Raw genomic sequence first — 25,646 nt, forward strand, 5'->3', positions numbered from 1 at the left:
GGATGTTATTTATTACAGTATACTAAGCTCTGCTTCCTTATTACTCTAACCTATTAATTCTGAATATGCTAACTGTCCTGTAAAATACCAAAGTTCAATAAGTTTTCTATATTTATAAATTTTAAGTTTATTGAATTTCTAACATTTTTGGCTGTGCAATTCCCAGGCTCTGCATATGTTTGACACTGCATTATTGAAAAAATTGGCTTAAATCCTGAATATGATGTTAAAGAATATTTCCCAAAACTGAATGTAAAATGCGTGGGTCAGTATATGCATAATTATTGATAAGACTTTATTTTTTAAGAAAATTTAGCTACTTAGATACATTATGTCTAGAGTTTTACTTACATATGTTTAAATTTTAAAATATTTTTATTTTTAAACAATTTCAAACTTAGAAGACCTAAGAATAGTGTAAAGAGCTTTTTTACATGAACCATTTGAGGATAAATTGCTCACATGGAGTTCTGTCACCTTCAAATTTAAATGTACTTGTATATATACATTCTCATATTATGTATACACTTATATATATACACAATGTTTTTTCTAATGTTTTATGATTTGGTGAAATCAGTATTAGGAACCAAAAATAGTACAAAAAAAGGCTATCATTAGGAAATATTGCTTTTTGGTTAATTTTTTCTAATTTTAAAAGCCTACCTTGTCATTCATGGAAAATGTATTATTTATTGTGACATAGATTTCATTGTTCAATTTGTTAAATAAATTTCCTAATTATCTCTGATGTGGGGAGAAAGTTCACAATTATTTCAAATCAATTTAATTACCACTGAAATGTGTATTGAGGAAGTGATATATTCACTCACACTTTGGAATTTTTTTTTAAGTGACAAAACCCAAGGATTTAATAGTGACTAGGGCCTGATTCCACACTACCCTTCCATTGCCCAAATAAAGTTTATTTTCAAGAAACTTTCTGTAAAAACATTTCTTTGATTCTATCAAACACAGCACTCTCACTGGTGAATGGCAGTTGTTGCCTATGACTACCCTATGGCATTTGTCCCATAGAGTCTTTCATGGTGAATTACAGTTGTATGTGTTTATTTATGACCTAGAATGGGATAATTAAAGTCAATACCAAGAAAAGGCCCAGATATGATAGGATTTATGTTTGCAGAATCTCCAGATCTTGTTTCTGAAACAAGGTACTATTCATTGTCCAGCTAATGGGTTCACCCACTAGGAAGAAGGAGATTCTTATTTTAACTGATACTGGACACTTCATGATGGGCCACACTCATCAATTACTTAAGCTCCATATTTTTTAACCTCAGTCATTCACTGACTTTTCAAACCTTCGACCTGCTGCAGAAGGTTTCTGACTTACGTTGAAAAATGAGTGTGATATTTCTCCCTAATTTATAAATGTCTTTGTTAGAAAAAAAATGAATCTTGAGTAATGGTTATTTTAGAAACTATCTTAAGGTTGAAATAGTGCCATAATCTAATTTAGAAGTCTAATGGATGTCCTCAGTGATGCTTTGTTTCATACATTGGAAAATATTTAGGGAAAAGTGAGACCTAGTACACCAATTTCCCATTTTCAGTTTTAGGCACTTTAGGGCAGGCAACAGAAAATTATATTAGTTCTACGTTTGCTTAAATGTCTCATTTCCTCACATATTCCATGATTGATTACTCTAATCCTCGTGTACTAAGACAGTACAAACAGAAGAATTGACATTTATCCATATTTTTAAAAGTCATGAGCAACTCTTCCTTGGCTGATAATTGTGATGTCAATGTGGCTTGAATTATGAGAAGTCTCACCTCCCATTTTGGGAGGTGAAACGTTCTTCTTCCCTTTCAAATGTCTGATGGGAGATTACTTCATTCTCACACACAAAATATTTGTACTCAGATGAAATTGTACAGAATATTATAGTTCTCAAGTGTTTAATTCCATCTCATAGAAATTTCAGGAGAACTTAGGATGCATTTGGCAGGAGTTTTTCTAGTGCAATCAGGTTGCTATGGTAAACCTATTATTTTAGGCAAAGGAGGACTGTGTTAGTAAAGTGCTAATCTCTTTTCTGTTTTATGTGAGCCTCTAATTACTATCTAGCTATTGAGCGTGTACTGCAAGTGTGGTTTTTACCATTTTAAAAAGTGAAAGAAAATAAGGTCATAGAGAGTGTGCCTGCTGTTACTGCACTAACAGGTGCATTTGAGAATATAGTGCTCTTCCTAGTTAATCTCATTCTGGATCAGGAAATACAGGTGTTTGTTTGTTTGTTTGTTTGTTTGTTTAGAGAAATGGAATAGGAAAGGAATGGATTTTATGTGAGTAATTGAGATGCAAGCCTCCCAACATGTTTTCTATTGTAAAAATGTAAGTAACATCTATTGTTTATTGAGCACTTACCTTGTGTCTGGCCTTGTCTTATGTACTTTATATGCACTACAACGTTTAGCATTTACAATAACATTGTTACCAGTTTTATTATTATTCCCATCACACGACCACAATAAATTAGGTTTAACTGATTCTTCCAAGGAATTACATTTAATGGTGGACATGCCAAGATTAGAATCTAAATTTATTTAATGTTGGATCCCATGCTTTTAGTTGTATCTGGACCACAAAATGTATCTCCCTTTCTCTTTACCTTACTGACATTTAACAAACACTTTGAGACTTATTGCCACATCCAGGTCACCTTTATCAGAAACTTTTTCTAACCTTGTCAGGTGTGTGTGCTTGTATATTTCACCTTTAGTCCCTCCACTAATGAAAGTTTTTAAATGTTCTCCTTTATTTTGTATCTTCCGTATCTAGCATAATACTTAACCCATAGTTGATATTCAAAATGTGTTTGTTGAATGAATGAATGAGGGAGTGATCAAATTGGTACAGATATTCAAGGTTGATGAGCCCAGTTGAATCTATTCTTGAGCACGAACATGTTTTCTATGCGGTATAGTTTGAAGGAAGTGAGAATCATTCTCCACCTAAACACCTCAAATGTCAGCATATAAGGTAGAAATGATTTGTGTTTGGTTGTGTGTTGTATTTTCAGTTATGGTCTCTGCAGATGTTTTCAGTCTTTGTTATTCAGGTCCATATATCTAACATGCTGTGTCTGAAAATTCCAGATTATAATCCTGCACAAATGCACAAGCATATTATTGGCAGTAATGGAGAAGATTCAGTTGGTCATTAGCATCTAATGCAGTATGGGTTTACCCAATTAGTTTATGAAGGGACTCTTCCTTAACTGTTAATACATGAGATGAGGGATTAGTGTCTATCTTGTTTATCTTTGTATCTCCTCATCTAGCATATAGTAACTAGTCACTGATGGTTTGAAAGCTGTGCCCTGTGGAGATGAGGCCTTAAAAAGAGAAGTTTGAAAAGAGTGAAGGTTAGGAGAAGGCAGAGTCTAAAGATTTAGAGATTTGTCATGGTTAAGATTGTATAAGAAGAGGAATCCAAGAAGAAAAGAAATTGCCGGAAGAAAGAGGGAGGGAACAAACATGGTGTGTGTGTGTGTGTGTGTGTGTGTGTGTGTGTGTAGAGAGAGAGAGGGATATGGAAGAGGTTCGTTGGGGGACAAAGAAGGGAGTAGAGGATGAAGGGGAGGGATAGGGGTAAAGGAAGAAGAGATATATAGTCTAAAAAATAAATGTCACCTTCACAGTTTCACATTGTTAGCTTTATATCAGTTTTGGGAAATCAGCTTCTAGCAGAGATAAACACCTTTTCTTCAGACAATGCTTGTAGATCTCTCTCCATTTTCATTTGGAAAGAGTCACCCAAACATCCCTAACTATTAAAAAGGACAACCAACAATAGTTCTATAAACAATTGAGGAATAAGAGTTGACCTTTCCATCCTTCACACACTCTGTGACCTTGAGAGATAACCTTTTCACCCTGTGTCCTTGAGAAAGTAACATATTATCTCATTCTCAGAGACTCATTTTCCTTATCTGTAAATTGTAGGGCTAGTTGGACTTGATCATCCTCCATGATTTTCTAACAATCTCCAATTTTATGAAGTAATTAAACGAATATTTCTACCGTAGCTGTGCTCTGGTAGTTAATAAGGATGAAAACTAGTGAGATTAATAAATAAGGAGTATTTTTTAGTTTTAAATTTTTATTTAAATTCTTGTTAGTTAACATATAGTATAATATTAGTTTCAGGTATAGAATTTAGGGATTCATCACTTACATACAACACCCAGTGCTCATCACAACAAGTGCCCTCCTTAATACCCATCACCCATGTAGCCCATCTCCCGCCCACCTCCTACCTGGTAACCATCAGTTTGTTCTCTATAGATAAGAGTCTATTTCTTGACTTGTCTCTCTCTTTTTCCCCCATGTTCATTTGTTTTGTTTCTTAAATTCTCTATAGGAGTGAAATCATAAGGTATCTGTCTTTCTCTGACTGACTTATTTCATTTAGCATAATACACTCTAGCTCCATCCACATCATCGCATATGGCAAGATTTCATTCTTTTTGATGGCTGAGTAACATCCATTGTCTGTGTGTGTGTGTGTGTGTGTGTGTGTACTCACACCAATTCTTCTTTATCCATTCTTCAGTAGATGGACACTTGGACTCTTTCCATAATTGGGCTATTGTTGATAATGCTGCTATAAACATATTTATAAATAAATAAAGTTTTAATCTTTTAATTTCTAAAAATGTAAATGAGGCAATCTACCTTTTATAAAGGTATCAAGCTGCTCTTTTATTTCATCTTATAATGTAATGGTACATAGTTATCCTATAGGTACAAAGAAAGTCCTATTTTCTCTTTCTACTTCGGTATTAAAATAAAGGTATTTTATTTGTCTATTCCTTGAAGCATCTTGTGGGTAAAATCTAAAACACTGTAAATTAGGGTTTCTCCAGGCTATATCAGGTAAAATCTTATTAACTTGAAACTTTTGGAGCTTTCAAATATTTTAATGAACCAGGTGACTTCCCTTCAAAGTATAATTATTTTAAATTTGCAGCTTATTTCCATGAGATTTACTAAGAGATATAATTTATGTTCATACTGATCATCATGTAGTATTTCTATTTTGAATGATCCATTTTGTCCTTAGTCTGTTTTTCTCATGGGTGTGCATTATTGGTAATTTATATATGAGCTCATATGTATGGTCATTTTTTTTGAGAGAGATAGAGAGAGCATGCGCTTGGGGGAGGAGCAGAGAGAGAAAGGTAGAAAGAGAAATCCCAAGCAGGATCCACACTGCCACCACAGAGCCCAGCACAGGACTCAAACCCACAAACCATGAGATCATGACCTGAACTGAAACCAAGAGTCGGACGCTTAACCAACTGAGCCACCCAGGTGCCCCATATAGTTATTTTTTATTATGTTTTATTTGTGCAAATATTTTATCTCTGTTTATTGTTTATGTGTCAGTCTTATGTTATTGTTGTTTTAAATATTGTTTATGGTAAAACTCGTCAGTTTTTTAGTGTTTCTGGTTTGTTGTCATGTTTTGGATAGTCTTTCCCACCCGAGGGTTATGAAAACTCCCACCTATATTCCTGTCCAGGATTTTATGTGTTAAATTTCTACATTTAAATGTTGAATACATTGGGAATTTATTTAGTTGCAATGAATGAGTTAAGTAAAGGGTCTGATCTTTTTGCAACATAGCTCACTGGTTGTAGGAGACTTGTTTGGTAAATAATCCATGATGCCCAAGAAAATATATAGCATACTAACTTATAACATTATGAATCGTTACAAAGTAGTAACATACAAAACCTTGACCTGGGTGCAAAAATAGAATAATTCCAGGATCCCAAGAGCTCCCACCCACCCCTCCTCAATTACTACCAACACCCTCCTCTGCAAAGATGACCATTATTCTCACTTTTAAGGTGTTCTTGCCTTTCTTTAAAAAAAATTATTTTAGAGAGAGTTGGGGAGAGGGGCAGAGGGAGAGAGAGAAACAGAGAGACAGAGAGACAGAGAATCTTAAGCAAGCTCCACGTGGAACCTGACATGGGGCTTGATCCCAGGACCCTGGGATCATGACTTGAGCTGAAATCAAGAATCAGACACTCAACTGACTGAGCACCCCAGGAGACCCTCTATGCCTTTCTTTAAAGTTTGCCTCCTAAATATATATCCCCAAACACTATGAAGTTTAGACTTGCTTGTTGTGTTGTGAAATATTTCAAACAATGTATGTCATTTCGCGGCTGACTTCTTGCACTCTACATTATGTGTTGAAGATTCAAGCATGATGTGGCAAGTAGCAGTGTCTCCTTCACTCTAATTGTTGTACAGTGATCCCCTTAAGAATATAACTGACACTTATATATTCTGTCACTGATGGATATTTGAGTCTCTTTTGAGACTATTAGGAATAGTGTTGCTATGATTGTTCTGGAACATCTCCTGTTACAAATGAGTATAATTTTCTCAGTGAATATGACCAAGAATTGAGTTGCTGGTTCATAGATTATGCATATTGACTTTACTAGATAATGCTAAGCAGTATTCCAGAATATTCTGCCAATTTATAACTGTACCAGCTGTAAAAATATGCCCTGTGTTTCCACGCCATTTTCAAATCTTGTTACAGTCAGTTCTTAAATGTTTGCTCATGTGGTTTGTTTGGGATAGAATTTCAATATGGTTTTACTTTCATTTCCCATATGATTTAGAAGGGAGTATCTTTTCAAATGTCTGCAGACCGTATGAATTTTCTATTAAAACAAATATTAAAAATGTTGCCCATTCAGTTTTGTAATTATAATAGTAAATTTTGTCAACAATACTCAAAAAAAGTGTGTAATACTTGGAAATATCATTCTCCAACACTGTTATTTGGAGTTAATGCCTTGTGAAATGAAATAGGATATAGAAGGATAGTAGAAATTACAGACTTACATATCCCTTGTTTAGAATTATACTCCCATATCTGATTAGGTGCTTCACACAAAACAGATCCTTCATATTTGCTGAATTTCAGATGTGAAACAGTTTGGAATCTGTCAGTTTGGAATAAGTGCATGAGGGTTTTAAATTTTAACATGGTACTTACAGAAAAGTATACTCCAAGGCCAACATATGCACGTGTTTAGCTCTCTTAGTGAGTGTAAGAAAACTTAAAGATGATATTAAAGTGAGGTGTATTTTATTTGTTAAAATGACTAGTTGTGCATAGCAGTATGAACTGCATTTTGTCAGTCTTGGAGTGTTTCTTTATTGCATGGAAGTGTCAAATTAGAAATGTTTAAGTAAAATCTTTTTAAATCAGAACTTCTAGATACCTGCATTAGGTCATTATTCTTTTCTAATGTATAAGCCTTAAAATACAGTACATAAGGATTGCCATACCATGTATCATTGGACTGACTTTTTGTGTGCTCTTAAAGGTTATCTGCTTTTTTAAAATGTAATAGGAATGGACAGACTCAGTGTAAAGTTCACGTAAGTTTTGGTTGGATGATATTGATGATGTTGGCTGAATTAATTTCTTCTCAGATGGTTATTTCTGTCTTTTCCATCTGTTCTTGAATTATCTTTTCAAAAATTACTCGGCTTATTTGTATTTGTTTGAGTGTATCTTTCTTTAGATTCTCCTCCAAATTTGTTATACAAAATGGCACTTATTAGTGCTAGACGTACAAACTTCCACTATCCTTCATTCTTACTTATGTGAATACTGATAGTCATTTGAGAAGCTACATTTATATCTCCACAACACTAAAACAGCCATTGAAATAATAATATCATTTAGCAAATAAAGGAAGGAGATTGGATTCAGTCTCTTATTGAAAAAGTGAAAGACAATAAATCTGTCAGTGTTTCCTACTCCATCAACAGAGAACTTTGGTGGCTGCCAATAGGTTATTAATCTCACTGTCAGCCTGGACCACAGAGAGTTCAGTATTTGTGGTCGATTCAAGCATGCGCTTATCTAGTATAAAGTTTACATTCAGTGATCTACTAGGGGTGTGTACAAATTACTGTGGGATCAGAGAGAAAGAACAACTCATTGAGGTAACCCAACAGGGATGGCGAAGAAAGTTTCATAGAGGAGAGGAGATCTGAGTTGGCTGTTCAACATTGGATTGGAAGGTATAGAGAAAGTGGTAGAGTGCACAACAGAGACAATAAATGGAGCAAAAATCAGTCTCTGAACATGAGTGTACTGTGAACACTGGATGTGTACTGGGAAAGGTGAGTTGGACCAGGGGTGGAGAGCTCTGTTGAGGAATTTGATCTCTGCCTTGAAGGTCCCATGGGACCATTAATTGAAAAAGGGTTACATAATCATAGACATGTTTTAAGAAAGTGGATCTGGGGCGCCTGGGTGGCTCAGTAGGTTGATCCTTGATTTGGGCTCAGGTCATGATCTCATGATTCATGAGATCAAGTCCCACATCGGGCTCCACACTGACAGCATGGAGCCTACTTGGGAATCTCTCTCTCCCTCTCTCTTTGCCCCTTCCCTGCTCATACTCTTTCTTCATTCCCTTGCTCTTGCTCTCTCTCACAATAAACAAATGAACTTAAAACAAAAGTGGATCTTATGAAATTTCAAACTGGAAGGAGAAGAATAGTTTATTAAAAGAAAAAAGGAATCAAATATATCAAATATATATATATCAAATATATAAGATTTGGTGACAGATCAAATGATGGTGACCTTCTCCTGATAACAGGATACAGGAAGAGAAGTAGGTTTGTGAATAAAGGTGATGGGCTTGCTGTGGGACATATTTCATTGATGTAACTGTGGGAAGCACAAATGAAGTTTTTCTGGCCAATTGGAAAGGCATATTTATTCTGGAGGAGACATTCTAAATTTAAGTTCTATCATTAAAGCTCATGTGTTGTGGGAATATTACTAAACTATTTACATGCAGTGATTGTTTAGTGCATCTGTTCAGTAAGTATCGATTCAAACATCATAAGGACACACAAGAAGGCAGTTGATTCTGCTGTATTTGTGAAGGTACATGAGTAGCAGGGTGCAAGTATCGTGGATTTGGTGACATTGGATATTGAAAGATGAACAGAAATTTAACTGGCAAGTATATGTCTTGGTTGGGACTGGACTGAAGCTGTGAACTAAGACAGCAAAATAAGGCACTTTAATATGTGGACTGTATGAACAACTGACTCTTCATTAATTTTCTGTAATAAATTAGCCTGTCTTGATTTATGATATTTTGCCTTTCCATATGAAGTTTCTATAGCCTATGAACTGCATTACAGCTGTAGCTACAAAGTAAGTCAGCTAACAGTTGGCTTAATATAGCTTTTTAAAACCCCAACAGATTCATGACCAAAAAAAACCCCAAAAAACAAAAAAACACACCAAGAAATGCAGAGTGGCTAATTATTCTCCAATATTTGAAAAAGGATACCTGAATTATAATCTGCTAGGGAAAAAATGAACCTAGGGCTGAGTATGAACACTTTTCAGTGTAACTTTATAGAAGAAATACAAGACAGAAACTGTCCATAATGAAATAAATGAAACGTTGATATCCGAATCCATATGCCAGCATTTCTATCATCCTTTCCAGAGAGGCACAGAAGCCAATAATGCATATCCGGGAAACTTCCCGAATGCCTTAAAATGTTAATAAATTATCACCACAAATACATATGCCCTCAAACTTAAAAATTGATGTTGATGTGATAACTGGACTGCATTCCCTCTCAGGAATAATGTGGTGGAAGGTTCCCATATCTGTCCATGCAGGACTAGTTAACGGTATGTGGTTGTGTTGCTGATGGTTCTGTGGTTAGTCTCTTTGTCTCCACAGTCAAAAAAATGACATTTTTTGTCATTCACACACACACACACACACACACACACACACACACACACCCATGATGAGGGCGGATGTGTTTATGTACACCAGAAGGTAACTGGGGCTCAGGAAATCTGGGTTCTGGCACCAACCTTGCTAATGTCTACTTTGCTGGCCTTAGATAAATCATTTAGCCTCTGCTTGCATGGGCTTCCTCATCTATTAAGTACACTGCAGAAAGTCATGGATTCTCTTGACATTTTATAAAAAAATAAATGGGTGCTGGCGTATTTTTCCAAGGAGAGATCTGGGGTCTACCAGTTAGAGTTCTTGTCTGTGGACAACAGGAACCAACCTCATTAAGTGGGATGGAAAAGGATTTTATTAGAAGGGTTTAGGTGCAGAGTGCAAGCTTGGACAACCAGTTCATGCAACAGCCCAGGGAAGCAAGGCCCTGCCGAGAACTAGCCCCTGCTGCCATCACTTTGGAACTGGGTGCCGAGTTCCTCCACTCATGGACACTCATTTCTGTGCTGTTGCTCTTGCAAACTCTGCCACAGACCCTGTGCCTTTTCTTCCACCCTCAAGAACCAAAGCCCTGGCCAAGACTGTCTGGTGTGTCCCTCTTCTGTCCACCAGTGCGTAGGAAGAGGGAGTATCCCTGGGGAAGGGGAAGAGCTCTGCCTCCTGCTGAACCTGGACCCATCTCTAAGTAGGAAGAGAGACAGGTTGAAGGGCAGCCAGAACAACACTATCTCTTGCAATATCTTCCACCAGATTCTCAAAGGGACAGTGACCCCCACCTCTGCTGCCAGAAAAGATTATGAATCACTGCATTAGATTATCTTTAATTACAGCTCTGAAATTATATGATTCGAAATACTAATTTTCCTTTCTTCCATCATCTACCAACTCAGAATTTCTTTAACAAGATACAAACGCAGCAACAGAATGACTAACAACATTGCAGGGTCAGCCCCGAAGCATCTTATGATCATTTCAGTGGGTGTGTAATTATGATGGTTGGGCTAATGACAGAGAGGAACAGATGTCTTGGAGTAGTCACCCAGCTGAATTTCTGCCAAGCCAGCACCGATTCCTCAGACAAAGGGAAATTTTCTTTCTCGTATAGCCTCCCGGTGCTGCGTTGAGTATATTAAAATACAGTCTGGCTTCATGGCTAAGTGCGCAAATTTTAAGGTTAATAAGAATGGATATAAATTTTGAATCTCTTCCTTATGAGCTGGTTCACCGGGGAAGGGAACTTGGCGTCAGTACGTGTCTGTTTCCTGTTTAGTAAAATGATAGTAATGATGCTGGTCAGTGTGTGGTATGGTGAAAACAAAATGATGGAATTCAAAGAACTGCAGTGTTTGACACATAGTTACAGCTCAAGAAATAATGATGAAAGCCATAACGATAGTAGTTAAGGAATTCCCAAACTTTGAATCCAACTCATTGCAAAGACCGCTTATACTTTAACATTTCAAGTCAAGAATAATACTGGTATTAAGGTCGTGCACTTTGATACGTGGTCCCTGTTAAAATGAGTTCTATGAATTACAAAATTGATGCCCAATTGTCAAAAAACATCACCTCGAAATGTACCTATGAACATCATTTGCTTATGTGGCCGATAGAGCCCCAGTAACAATACATACAATATTTTTTTTTAATGACAACGTTATCCTAAGTTATGTCAAAATATGTATGATTTGGTATCATCAGACTAAGTGGAAGATGAAACGCCCAGAGGGTTTAATAAGAGAATTCGTCTTGAAAACCGAACGAAACAAAAGCGTCACTCCAGCTCCCGGCCTCCTCGGCACTTGGTCTTGGTCTTGCCGGAGGCGGGTAAGAAAATTATCTGTGGAACTATTTCCAGGCGCAGCAGGAACAGGCTTCATGGTGTGTTAGTTGTTTGTATCCTTTGGAAGCCTGGCCGATTCCGTGACCCTCCTAACAAGTGTGCCCTCCCTGTGCGTTTTGCAGGTAAATGCGAATGTGGCAAGTGCACCTGCTACCCTCCGGGAGACCCCAGGGTGTACGGCAAGACGTGTGAATGCGACGGCCGCCGCTGTGAAGGCCTGGACGGCACGGTCTGTGGGGGTAAGCGCTTCTCACAGCTTCGCGGCCTGCCTTTCTTACCCTTCTTCTTCTTCTTCTTCTTCTTCTTCTTCTTCTTTTTAACAAAAGGAAACTCTGTTAAAAAAGAAGATAAGATAACCTGAAGGCAATATACAAGTAGACCTAAAAGCATTACACAATTCGGTTTGTAATGATCTTTATTTTCTTGGACTCTTGACTTAGGGATATGTGAAAATACGCAGCCCGCTGGTCACAAAAGGTTGTTGAGATTATGCTAAATCTTGTGAAGATAGTGACAGGTTTTGCTGCACCTGCTCAGTTAGAAATGATGTTTCTTGCTCTGCTAATAAAAACTGGTAGGGGAAGCATGTATTACCTGCAAACGTGGGGGTAAAATCACACTCTACTTACAAAAGCACAGAATATAGACATTCCATTTCCATGATGGCTGGGAGACCCAACAGGAGCTCACCGAAGGTAATAATCTTCAGAGCAAGGGGGACCCAGGGAGAGGCCAGGCAGCAGAGGGAGTGCAGCACAAATGAGGTCCTTGAGGGCGAACGTGACAGTGTCTACCCAAGCTTCATGCAGCCAAGGGGATGGGGCCAACCCTCATTGTCCTGTTTCAGTCTTGCAAAACTTCATGTTGTAGAGATGATGCCTGCAGACTGCAGCTCCGTGCAGGTGTCCAGAACCAGCAGATAATGATTGTAATGTGATTGGGTGCTATTATCAGGGAAAAACCAAAATGCACAGACAGCTCACTGAAGGCGGGGACACCATCTACCTGGCATCCCTGTGTGTCTTTCTCTCTGTTCTCTCGCTGACCAACTATAACACACTGGCGATTTGAACAAACATCCTTTGTTCTTTCCTTTCTCTGTGAGCCAAGGGAAGAGGCCCTTGCACAGCCCCAAGAGATCGCTCCTGCTTTCTGCAGTTCACAGATGCGACAGGGAGTGAGGTTGGAGGTGTCAGTGTCCCAAAACTAAAAAGTGGCAGAACCCAGGATGTGGGCTCTGACGTTCAGTTCACAGATTTTTCTCGATACCACAGTTTTCCCCAGGGTGACATCAGACTGTTTGGACTTTTTGGCAATATTATTTTTAGTTTAGATTTTTTTTTTCTTCATTGGTAACAGTTACCAGAAATATCTAAATCGATTATAGTCTTTTTATTTTTCTGGTAAGTGCTCTATGTTTACTAACTCATTTAATTATTTTTTTAAGAATCTTTATTTATTTTTGAGAGAGAGAGGGAGACAGGATCCCAACCAGGCTCTGAGCTGTCAGAGAAGGGCCCGACATGGGGCCTGATCATGAACTGTGAGATTATGACCTGAACCGAAATTAGGAGTTGGACACTTAACCGATTGAGCCACCCAAGTGCTCCCTAACTCATGTAGTTCTTACAATGGTATCTAAAGCCCCTACAAAGAACCACATACACATCTTTGCTCGTATTATTAGCACTGTCATATCTCTGACATGGAGCATCTATCTCACATGGGTCTCCCTGCCCATCTGCCTCAGTAACTTGGTTGAAATGGTTGATATTGTAGAAACCGATTACACCTACATACCCATAAATTATAGACCCCCTCCCCCCAGTGCATCTCTCTCTACAACTTTGGGGAGGAAATCAAAGATGACAACAAATCTGTATAACTCCCTGCTAGATGAAATCAAACGTGTTAGGTAAGTGAGAGAACATCTCACAAAGTAATTTTTTACACTAATACTTGACTCTGCTTGTCTATACTCTCTGTATTTTGTCCATCTACCCAGAGTTATCTGTGCCCCCGGGAAAACTGATTTTCACTAGCTAAACTAGTAAAACACCAATGTATAAACCAGGATACCAGTTACTTGACATCCAACGAGAAATATAATTGTGCTGGAGACTAGAACACTTTGTAGGGGAACTCTGTGGGAAGTAAGATTCAGAGATAAGGATTTGAATGCAAGGAATGTATTGAAAAGGTGAAGGATACATTGTAGGAGAGTGGATAAGGGAAGGCAGTCAGTTACGATGGTGTTATCAATCCAGTTACCACGACGGTCAACGGTAGCTTCATCCAAGGACAGGAGATGAACCTCTGGGAGCCCAAGTGAAGCACACAGCTCTGATTTTTCCATCAGTCATTGGTGGAGGACTGCTTCTAGGAGCCATGAGCTCGCCTGCCACATCCAGCATGCCTCAAAGGTACACGCATGATCTCAGAGCAGTCTTCTCTGGCTAGAGACACCCTTGGGGCCGAGAACCCCAGGTGGCACCGGGTGGAAGTCCCCAGAACAGTAAGGATGATATTGGTGGGCCCAGCTGCGGCTGCCAAAATACATCTGCCAAAGGAACAGACCACTCATGCCGGGTGGCCTGAGTGTCTTCTCTGGATAGTGCAGCAGACAAACCAGCACAGTCTTATTCTTCAATACTGGTTAGATTCTGCCAACCATCCGATCCAGCCTTTCTTGATACAGGATGTAATGCAGTAGATTAGACAATAGCTGTAGACATGCTAACACCCCTTATCTTCCTGCTATAGCCTTGGTTACAACTTGGAAGATCCTTACTCACACAGTGAGAAATTAATTCTTAGGTGGTTGATCTCACCGAATAGAGATGGTATCATGGAACTTAATTATCAGAGGACAAAGGCATTTTTGAGTTTGGACAGAACTTTGCTGCTGCTCCCGTGTGCTCAAAAGAAGAGCACAGCCCAGCCAGCAGCAGGCACGTAGCAGCCAGATATGCATAGTATCTTTGATCACTATAATCTATAATTGGATGCATCGTCTCAGTGCTTTTTTCTTAAATTGTAAAAACCAGATCTAAAAAAAATCACCTATGCATTTAATTTCATATTTTAAATCTTATTAAAGACACTTTATCGACCAAAGATTTCCGAATACCTTTCAAGTATGTAAAGGAAAACAATTCTTGGACATTTTCCTTGAAAATATTGTATGTTATTCATAATTTCACTTTCATATGTGAATAATGTCCTTGAGAGATTTAGGGTTGGGTAATACTGGTATTTTAAAAGATTGTCTTTAGGTAACAATGACTTGTTTTTCCTTTCTTCTTCTGCTTCATCAAAGCTCCTTGAGCTGACCAGCCTAGGTGACAGTGTGGGACATCAAATTCTGCCACCATTTCTTCACTAGGACTTCTGCATGCATCTTTATACATACAAGTCAGTGTGTTTTCTGCTTTTCTTGTCATTTACTTGAGTCTTTACTCTGGATGGTCAATCCTATTGTTCGGAGAGGGATAGTTCCAGGATGGAGAGGGAGAGATTTCCCCATCAATGGCCTACTCATGTTTATCCTAAGTAACATACAGCTAGAAAAGCTACATATAACTCACAGCCCCCACACACACACTGTTTAGTATTCCCCAACAAGGCACTGTCTGGTCTTCTCATTCATGGTAGCTATAGTCTATCAAGTTTCCGTGAATACTGAATTAGCAAATACTGAATCATTGCTCCTAAGAAAAATACGGGGCCAACTTCCTGCCTCTGGTCAGAGGATTTTTCATCAACAGATCAATACATACCGTTGTATTATGTTTATTTCTGTTTAAAGACCTTCTATAATGCATACTTGATTCGTTAATATGGAACTCATAGCCAACAGCCCTATGACTCACGTCTGAGCGGAGATTATGTGACAGGTGTTTTCTCCGTAAGGCACATTACAGCCTTTTTGCCCTTAGGTACACGAGGCATTTCAGCACTATACTTAGGGGCCATCTCAAACATCAAAATTATCAACAAAAAGCATGAAAATGTGAAAAGCATAGCCCTAAATACACTGCAGAAAGGACACTTCTTTACAGTGTAAGAGTTAACACAAGAGGCAGAGCGTGATCTTCTTTGGCCTTAGCTGAGAACGTGAACCATTCTGCCTGTGTGCTCAAATGACCTGGAAAACTTTAATGAGTATTGATTTCAGGGATACAAATACATTTCAGTGAGTAAGCAAATTCTCAAATACAGAATTTTCAAATAATGAGAATCAGCTGTAATTCATGTTCTCACTGGGAATATTACCTCCCACCGCAGCTTTGCGCGTGGGCTCAAAGTGGGATTTCTTTAGGACAGCTAATAAAGGTACTGTGATTTTAATTCTTTTATTTTCAGAGCACTGCTTTAGGGGAGGAATTACTTGAGCCTTGGTTATCATAGTCTTGAATTTCATCTCTGTCTCCGCTCTTCTCTGGAAAGAAAATACAAGAGACAAGACATTAATTGACATGTTTGAACCTATGGTAACTTTGGTACTAAAGTATACAGCATACTAAACCAGTTGATGAGGCGATCACAAGTTCCTGTGTTTATCATGCAAATGCAAATGTACTTGAATATTAAGAAATATAAATGGCAATACGGTGAAGCAGTCAAGACTACAGATGGGAGCATTTTTTCCCCAGCCCTGGCTCTGCCACTTACAAACAATATTACTTGAGACGGTTTACATAACCTCTACTTCTCACCTATAAAGTGATAATCATAATATACCTCTTTTGTAGAGTTACGATAAGATTAGTAGAGTTAATGCAGATAAAGTAGCCAGCATATAAGTGTATATATGTATGGCATACACTTACATATGCACACATCATGTATTATTATTACTGGTATTAGATACAGATAAAGAGAATGGCACACATAACAAACTCAGGCAGAAGTTTCTGCTGTGGACTACAGTTAACCCTAAGGGATGTGTAACAGGGCTCCACGTTTGCTTATTAATGCCTTTTGTAAGAACAGTTTATTATTCAGAACTGTGACTTTCTGGTGTTCCGTTTTAGACAGAATGAATGTTTTCTCCTGTCTACTTTTTGCATAAAGCCGTCTTTCTCCTCACACTTGACACTGAGCTACCAAATCAAAGTGGCCGCCATATTTTTAGTGGCTCTCACTCAGCAGTGCAGCTTCTGTGGGGGAGCTTCTCATAGATTTTCCCAAGCGTGGAAGAGCATAATTAACAAGACACTGGCCATTGGGGTTCCTCGGGTCACAGTATGCATTACCAAAGTTTCTGTATTTCTCAGTCTATCTAAAAATATCCATTATCCTAGTGAAACCCCTCTTATCATGTATATAGCACATCACAGTAATTGAGTCAGCAGATACTCATTGCATGCTTATTCCCTGTAAAGCCCTGCTCTGCCCTTCAAACCCACACATGCCCTTAAATAATTTTATCTCCTTGATACCATTCCCTCTGGCCTCTAAACTTATAGCATTCCTCTTGGTTCAGTGTTAAACCCATGTAAACTTGGTCTATCCTCAACGATTCCACATAACTGACTCTCCCTAAGGTTATGATAAGTCCTAGTCACGCACATCCTTGGTGATTTTCAGTTCTCCAGCATGTGACCAAGTTTAAACACAGAATTGTGGGTACTCTAAAGCCCCTATGAAATGGTCTCCCCTCTGAGCCTCGGAACCCCTGTCCTACCCATTTCTTCTCCCACTTCTCTTATAACCACTTTATTTCTTTCTCTTGTTCTTCTCCCAGAGCCTACCAATAAATCTTATATTTCCCTTGAAATGGCTCCTGGATGTCTTTCTACTTGCTGTGTGTTGCCCTTGAGCGATCTCAGCATCTCCCACGTTCATGTTCAGGACAGTCTCTCCAGGTGATTTCTTAGCTCCATTCTCCTCAGCTTCAGACTCTTCTTTTCAAATTCTAATTAAATGTTTTCATATGGAAATTCTTCCAACCTCTGCCTGGTTGAAGCTGAAGTTATCATTTATTTCTTCATTAATTCATCAAATATTTATTGAGCCTCCACTATTTGCCAGCACTGGAGATTCGGTGGTGAGTCTGCTGGGGCTTACAATTAAATTTGAAGGGCAGACATTGACAAAGGAATGACAATGAATTGGGTCCTGCTGAAAGGAGAGCCATGGGTTCAGTGGGAATATACATAATCAGGGGGTGTAACATAGACTCTAATGCCTCCATATCTGGGTAACACTATATGGTGCACAGTATGTGCTTCACATGTATTAATCAGCTGAATGTGACAACCACCATACTTATGATAGGCTGCATACAACTTAGCCAGGTGCTGGCGGCAGGTGTGACACAAACAGTCACAGAGAACAGCACGTGTGGGGCATCTGTGGATAAAGCAAGAGCGATGTATTCCAGGAACATTTGAGAACCAGAGAGAAACCCTGGCTGGTTGGAGATTGGAATGCAAAGGGGGGAAGGGTGCAACACGTTTTGAAAACCATATTAATGATTTGAGGCTTCCATCAAAGGGTGATAGGAAGCCATTGAAGAGGTTTAAACAAGGCAGTAACATGACTCCTGCAGTGAAAAAGTACATCTAGCTGCGGGGTGAAGTGTGGATCGCTGGGAGGAGTTTGTTTGCAAAAGCTGGTGGGTGGAGATGTTTCCGAGAGGAGACCTGGAGAGAGGTGAAGGCGGTTCAGCCAGGCAGGGGACAGTACAGATGGAAAAACTTGCTAGTACTGGTGACAGTATTAGATGTGGACAGCAGGCTGCCGAAACCCTTACTTTGCTACAAGAGATGCTGACCCTCAAGCTCCTGGCTTGGGTTCCCCGGAAACAGATGAAGATGGTGTGTGCCAGGGTTACCAGAAAACACTTCTCACGGCAATAGTGACCTACGATTAATAAATTTCAACCAATTTGGGAGGGATTATGACTCAACTATGAATGTCTGATGGGGATGCCGTGCCTTCGTGGGATTTCTGGGAGCTTATGCCCAAGGAATCATTAGGAGAGGTTTTGGCTCCTCTGGGACATAAGTCAGGGAAGCCTCAGCACCTGTGCAGTATGGATCTCATCTCTGGGCATCTGGGCTGTGTTATCCGAAGAGAAGGAAATCCCCACACCACTATATTGAGCTGTCACCCTCATGAATTGCTCAAGGACTGGCATGGAGAGGAAAGCCTGGTACCGTCCTGCTGCCAGGATGGGGTTCCTGACCCGTTTCCTTCCTGGGAGATTGGTGCTGAGTGTCAGCCAAATGCTTAGACGGACCTCCACTGCCCAAGGAGTCTGAGCAGCATTTACAGAAACCCATGATTAAAGGATGTGAGTGAGAGCGGGGTAGGTTCAAGGATGAATCCCAAGTATGAATCCCAAGTTTCTGATCCGAATAATTGGATGGGGGGAAGGAGACAACGCTTTTGTGGCACCAATTGTCTCCATCTTGTTTTAAAACAATGATTTCTTCATGGAGGTCCATGGAGATGGAGAAATTTGGATGTGTTATGACTTTGTCCCTTTTACCTGACATCATATTCCTTATCTTTGCTTCTTCTGGAACAACTCCTCGTCATTTTTCTATTTTTCCATCAGTCTTCCAAATTATCTCCTTTAGAGAACCATTCTGAAATTATTCTAGACTTCCTCCATACTGCAATACCTTCATTATTATAACATTGTGACATGTCATTGTAAGTGTGCTTATGTGTCTTTTCTTCAAATGTGTACACTTCCCATGGGTGTAATGAAAGTCTCTCTCTCTCTCTCTCTCTCTCTCTCTCTCTCTGTCTCTAATTACTGTATCCTCAAGCTTAGGATTAAGATCTCAAAAAGTTTTTTTTTTCTTTGAATAAATTAGAAATTAAGAGAACCACAAATAAGGGAGGGAGCGGGGGGCAGGGAGAGAGAGAGAGAGAAAGACAGAGAGAGAGACAGAGAGATCTCAGTTTGAAATCAGAGAATTCTTCAAGTTGGAATGAACATCTGACTGGGGCCTTGAACAGCAAATATTTAGATGTATGAAGCTTGGGTGTGAAGAACATTTTGGGTCTGGGAAAGCTAAGTGAAGGCACAGAGATGAAAAAATATTTGACATGTGGAAGAAATATACTGTTTCATTTTCTTACATCAGAACTCTTCTCCACTGCTCTTTAACCCATCCTTGGGAAGGATTTTTTTCAAACTACTCATTTATCATTTATGGTATAAATTACTTCACTTTGTTTATTTTATTTTGCTCATCTTTAGATGTTAAGACATTATTAAATATTTCACTTTGATTTTTTTTATTTTTCAACCTTTAAAAAAGACTAAAATATAAAGGACAAAATAAAAATCACTCATAAATCCATCCTTCGAAAATGGTATCTGGGAATCTTTTGTTGTATTTCTATATTTTTTTTGGAGGGATAGAACTTTTTAAAAAATCTTGGTTTATGAATCTTCTGTGGGTGTTTTGATATTTTGTCTGGAGAAAGTCCACAATCTATGGTGTGTGTGCGTGCACTCTGCTGCATTTTTTCAAGGAAAATTTAAGTGAAAGAGGTCACCATTTTCTTGGAAGCTAAGTGAGCAGTGTCACACAGCAAGCTGAATGTGAACTTCATACTCGACCGACCAGGAATTGGATTCTGGCTCCATTTCCTACTAGTTGTAGTAACTTGGACAGGTTATTTGGTCTCTCTGCCTTGGTACACTCATGTGTATGGTAAGGATCATAATGCCCACCTATTGGCTTTATGATGAGAAGGGGACATAAAGAATGAAACGTGACTGGTATTACATGCCAGAAAGGCATCAATGCACGCCCTGGGTACTAGGTGGAGAGTGAAAGATTGAAACGTCCGTCTTCAGAACAGGAGAAAACAATATGTCTGTCTTGGCTATCGTAAAGCATTAGCTACGGAGGTTTTGGAAGGAAGTTGGCATCATTTGAATCAGCAGTCCTGTGCCTCAGAGGAGTGAAGGCTATGTGTTCAAAGCTTTAACTTCCCCATGCTGTGGCAGCCAGTGGTTGACAAATATTACTACCATGAGTACGTGAAACTCCTTAACATCATCCTTCTGGTGTGGCTTCAGAGGAGAATGAAGCAGAATCACTAATTCAGGTCATTTTCTCAGTGCACTACCAGACACAGGCACGGTCTTTCACGGGGAGGAATGAACTAGAACCCTGTGCAGCCATTGTGTCACCAGAGAGCAAAGCAGGGACTGCCTGAGTATTTTAGCAAACAAGGAATAAGTAAAATCAAACACATCCGTAAACCTACCTAATCAGCATGCACCTGAGAAATAATAACTAACACTGTTTATCCCCTCCTAACAATAACGCTGGAGATGATTAAACCAGTTCTGGTAGGCTGGGGTAAATTAGCAATTGTACCTGAAGGTGAATGTAAGTAATTACATAATTTTAAGCGGTTCCGTTTTGATTACACCAAAATCACGACCTGAAAATGGCAAGCAGAAAATCAGTATGAAGTAAGACCATTCTTCATTTAACTAAATTATTGGTTAGTCATGTTCAATGATCATAGACCACATGTGGACCTTCTCAAAACATCTTTATTAACAATAAAAATTGTGTGTGATCTGTAAATGCATGGATTTTTTTTTAATCAAATAAGTCACTACTGAAAACAAAAACAAAAATGCTGAGTCCAGGGTGATAGTCCCTAAGTATTGCTCACTTTTTAGTGGATTATGATTTTAGGATTTCATAAACAAAATATATCCACGCGTTGGCTCAGGTGTGTCTAATTGTCTTAGCCGAGCATAAGCTTAATCAGAGACCTCCCTCCTGTCCTCCATTTACCCAGGATGAGAATAAGAAATGGACTGCTTATTGCTTTCCTTCTTTGCTCTGTGCTCCTGGAATAAATGCTGCCCATGAGTCCAGTTGAAGAACAAGAAGGGGTAATGAAGAGCCACCTCTTAATTACACAATCAGTTCACATTTCTCCTGGGAGTTGTTTAGTTCAGAGCTGCAAATTAGAGAGCATACCGTCTAGAATATGAACGTGGAGACCCCCAGGTGCTGCTGGGTTGCTCACATTGGCAAAGGCCTCCACCCACTGACTCAAGCCAAGCCTTTCGTAGCTAGGGTCACAGTGCGATTGCCTCCAGTTTGCATCTTAAGTTACTGCAGAGATAGATAAGGAGGTGACTACCCGAAAGCCATCAATGTCCCACACACCTTCTGTATTCACTTCTGCCCTTCCAGTGTGACTTTTATTGTCATGCTCAGAGAAAGCCTCCGGTGTGTCTATCAACTAGGGAAAGAAAAAGGGGAGAGAGAAAAGGGCAAAGAGCAAAGGACACATACATGCTGGCTGTGTCCCATCTGGTTTTCTTTGGAGGACAGCAGCTATCCTAGAAACTAGGAAGAGATTTTCTCTTGTATCTCACTTATTAGAGGTAGGTCCTAGGTCAAAAGGAGCCTGGGTAATCAAACATTTTCAGATGGGCATATTATCACTTCCCTGAAAAAAAATGAGTGTCCTAATATTAACAAGGGGAAAAGCATATGGGGCAGGCAATATGTAGTATTTGATGCAAAGAGATCCACTCCTGGGTCCGTTTCCTAATTGGGAAACATCATTGCCGTGGTTTAAGGAAATGTATCTCAGAGCCAATGAATTTCACTGGGAAAGGTCTTTGTCTAGAGCAGCACTGTCCGATAGAATTTTCAAAGCTAATGGGAATGTTCTGTATCTGTGTCATTCAACACAGGAGCCACTGGCCACATGTGGCTACCAAGCACTTGAAAGGTGACTTATGCACCTGTGAAACTGAATTTTAAATTTTACTTTAATAAACTCAAACAGTCATGTGTGACTAGTGACTACTATACTGGGCGACACAGGTCTAGAGCATCCTTGGTGAGAGAAGGGAAGAGAATAGGAAGAAGAAGCAAGGATGAGGATACCAGATGCAAGGAGGTAAGCATCTGAGAGAGGTGAATGGCTCTCAAAGTGAAAGTCCAATGGAAAATTACTCACCTATGTGAAGACTTGAGAAGTCAAGTGGAGGCCAATTTAGTGTACTTCATATGGTTTATTAGGCTGGATCTTTCTAAGGTTCATTCTAGAATGACCCACTATACATTTATTATACGAAGATAACTTACCACTATGGATTCTGCCACCCGGCAGGCATGTTCTTACTGAAAGGTATGCACGATACTCCGGTACATCTGCCACCGCTAGGTGTTTCATTCACAGGCCTAAGCGACAGCGTGGTACAGTTGGTCCGGCAAAATCTGACTGAAACTACTATTACGGTCTTTTTTTTTTTTTTAACTCTCAGTTTTCAGGAACATTGCACTCAGTAGGCCTCCTTTATGGAATACTTTCCTTTGTCATTTTATAAAATCATCTCGTTTTCCTCCTTCTTTCCTAGATGTTCCTACTTGTCTGACTTCACCTCCTCTACCCTAGCCCTAAATATGGGAGTTTCTCAAGATTTATTTCTTCCTAGATGGGTTCATGAACTTTCAGAGCTTTAAGTGCCATCTACGTTTGGCAGGTCCAGAATGTATAAGCTTAGCCCTAACCTGTCCTCTGAGTACCAGATTTGCGTCTTCTGATTACTTGACTTCTCTACATGGTTGTCTTCAGAGTATCTCAGACACACAAGATTCAAAACAGAACGGATTTTCTGCTCCCAACCTCTCCGTCCTGCAGTTTCCATTTCTAACAAATAGCATCATTGTTTTTAATATTTCTGTAGCTAGAAAACTAGTTCTTTCTTTCTCACCCGCCACGTCCAATCCAATAGGCGCCTGCCACCAAAGTGGATCTCTGTCTACCTCTCTCCATTAGTACTGACACCACCTCTGTCACCTTTCACTTGGACCACTGCAACATCCTCTCGCTTTCCCCACACTCCGTGCCTCCCAACACACCTTAATCTCTCTCACACAGCTGCTAAATTGAATTTGCAGATTGTGAGTTATATCATATCACTCTCTCACATAGCACCTTTCTATGATTTCTCATCCCTCTCAGAATTGAAACTTTTTACCAAGAACAAATAATTTCCTATGCTCTCATTCCTGAACATTTCTCCAGCTTTGCTATTTATTCCATTTTTTCTTACTCAATTTTCTTTGAACACGTTGACCTTTTTTTCACTGCCTATAACATGCCAAGCTCTTTCGTATTCCAAGAACTTTCCATTAGCTTTCCTAGAACATTAGCTTTCCTCTCTGGCTTTGTGTCATCCCTTGGGTGTCACAGAGCTCTTCTCTGACTACTCCAGTTAACAGTGTTCTCACTGTTGAATACAGTAGTGTCCTTTTTAGTTGTCCCATAGCTCCAATGCATTTGTTTGTTGGTCCTTGTTTTCTACCCTTGTGGACTATAGGAACCATGAGAGTGGAGCTAGTATGATGCCTGGTACCCAGTAGTTTCTTGAATAGATGCCTATGTTATTAAAGCTTATTAAAAATTTTTTTATTGAAAGGTTTTTAAAATTTTTAAGTAAAGAGAAGCCATGTAAATGGCAAAGCAAAGCATTTGAATACCAATGCATTCTGACCATTGTCTGGGCTAGATGCCAACTTAATTTTGCAGAAGGATGTGATGAATGGGCTAATAAATGAAAAACAATCTCCTATTTCCTTGAATATAAATTTTACATTAAATTACTTGCTGTGAGGAGCCATTTAGTTATTCTCAGTGATATCCTAAGTTAAAGGGAAAATGGCTTTCTCTGCAATAGGGATTAAATGATTCCAATTATGTCCAATTGATGGTAATTCCTACTAGCCCAGGGTCAGTAAGAAACAAGAGCATTTGGAAAGTCCATAGCTTGATGTCTGTGGTCCACAGAAGCTCTTTCTCAATTTTTTGTATCCCAGGTTATCTGCCTCCAAAGATGGACAATTTTTTTTAACATCTTAAATAGATGTCACTTTAAGCAGACTTTTGTTTTATTGGTGAAGTCAAGATATAATCAATTTGGTAACTATTTTTTGTGTATGTAGCTCCTAGGGGGCACCAATTCTCTAACTTCACTCCACCCTACTGAACACAAAAGTAGAACAGCCATCCAAAAACTGTCCATTGTCCTTCAGTGGCCTATAATCATGTCCTGGATTCAGTTTATAGTTCTAAGTTGGGATTTGGGGGTGGAGGTGAGGGAATGAGAAGGAGATTAAAAAAAAAACAAATTATTTCAATCTAGAAGGTCTTTTTGTTTGTTTGTTTGTTTGTTTGTTTTTTGAGGATCCACTATGTCTAAGGCAGTGTGCTTAGACTCTGAAGGATTGCAGTGATGAATCAGAAGTGATTCCTATTCTCAAGGAATTCACAGTCAAGTAATGGGTTTATTTGATACATAACTGGGTATCGCAAAGTGGAAGACACTGTTCCACAATAGAAGCGAAAAATAAAGTAGTATAGAAATTCAGAGGAGAAGATGAACTTTACTTGGTGACCTTAGAAAAATCTTCACAAAGGTGTAGTCACCTTCCCTGAGCTTTGAAATTTATCAGGAGCAGGCTGTGTCAGGTTGGAAGAATGGATTCCCATCTCGACAAATGCAAGAAGTCAGAAAAGCCCAGGAAATGTACAGGGACAATGAGCAGATCAGTTCAAATGGTGAAGTGCATGAAAGGGGAGAAGAGGAGAGAGAGAGTGAGGTTGGAAAAGTTGGGTGTGTTTCAGGAACCTCAAACATAAGCAAGACTAAAGTAGGTGACCTTCATCCCACAAGCATTAGGAAGCTGCATGGGGCTGGTTCTCAAGGCTGTATGTGAGTAGAGTCGTGCTGTGGGGAGCGGGGAGCACAAATGTTGGAGAGTGACCTGATAGAAGGTACTCTCAAAGGTTGATGATGGTGACGTGGTGGACATTTTGGAAGGTAGTTTCAACAGGTTCTGGCAACTCTTTAGAAGAGGGGAGTAAGAGAGATTCAAATGTGATTCAAAACGTTTCGAACTGGGTAACTGGAAGCAGGGTTGTGCCACTGAAAGAAATACGCAAAACAGAAGAGCAGGTGTGGGAAA

General features: G+C 39.2%; 1 protein-coding gene across 2 annotated transcripts in view; it reads left to right on the forward strand.

Moving 5' to 3' along the window:
* The window catches only part of ITGBL1 (integrin subunit beta like 1), a 211,372-nt gene that overhangs the window by 175,886 nt on the left and 9,840 nt on the right, over nt 1-25,646 (forward strand). For both annotated transcript variants that reach the window (XM_047084690.1, XM_047084745.1), the window contains one exon: nt 11,781-11,897. In XM_047084690.1, the coding sequence (XP_046940646.1) occupies nt 11,781-11,897 (117 nt within the window). The remainder of the gene's footprint in view (nt 1-11,780; nt 11,898-25,646) is intronic.

Source organism: Lynx rufus, unplaced genomic scaffold, assembly GCF_022079265.1.
Source record: "Lynx rufus isolate CCGP_SWC_20201006 ecotype Redwood Valley unplaced genomic scaffold, mLynRuf1.p SCAF_1, whole genome shotgun sequence".
Classification (NCBI taxonomy): domain Eukaryota; kingdom Metazoa; phylum Chordata; class Mammalia; order Carnivora; family Felidae; genus Lynx; species Lynx rufus.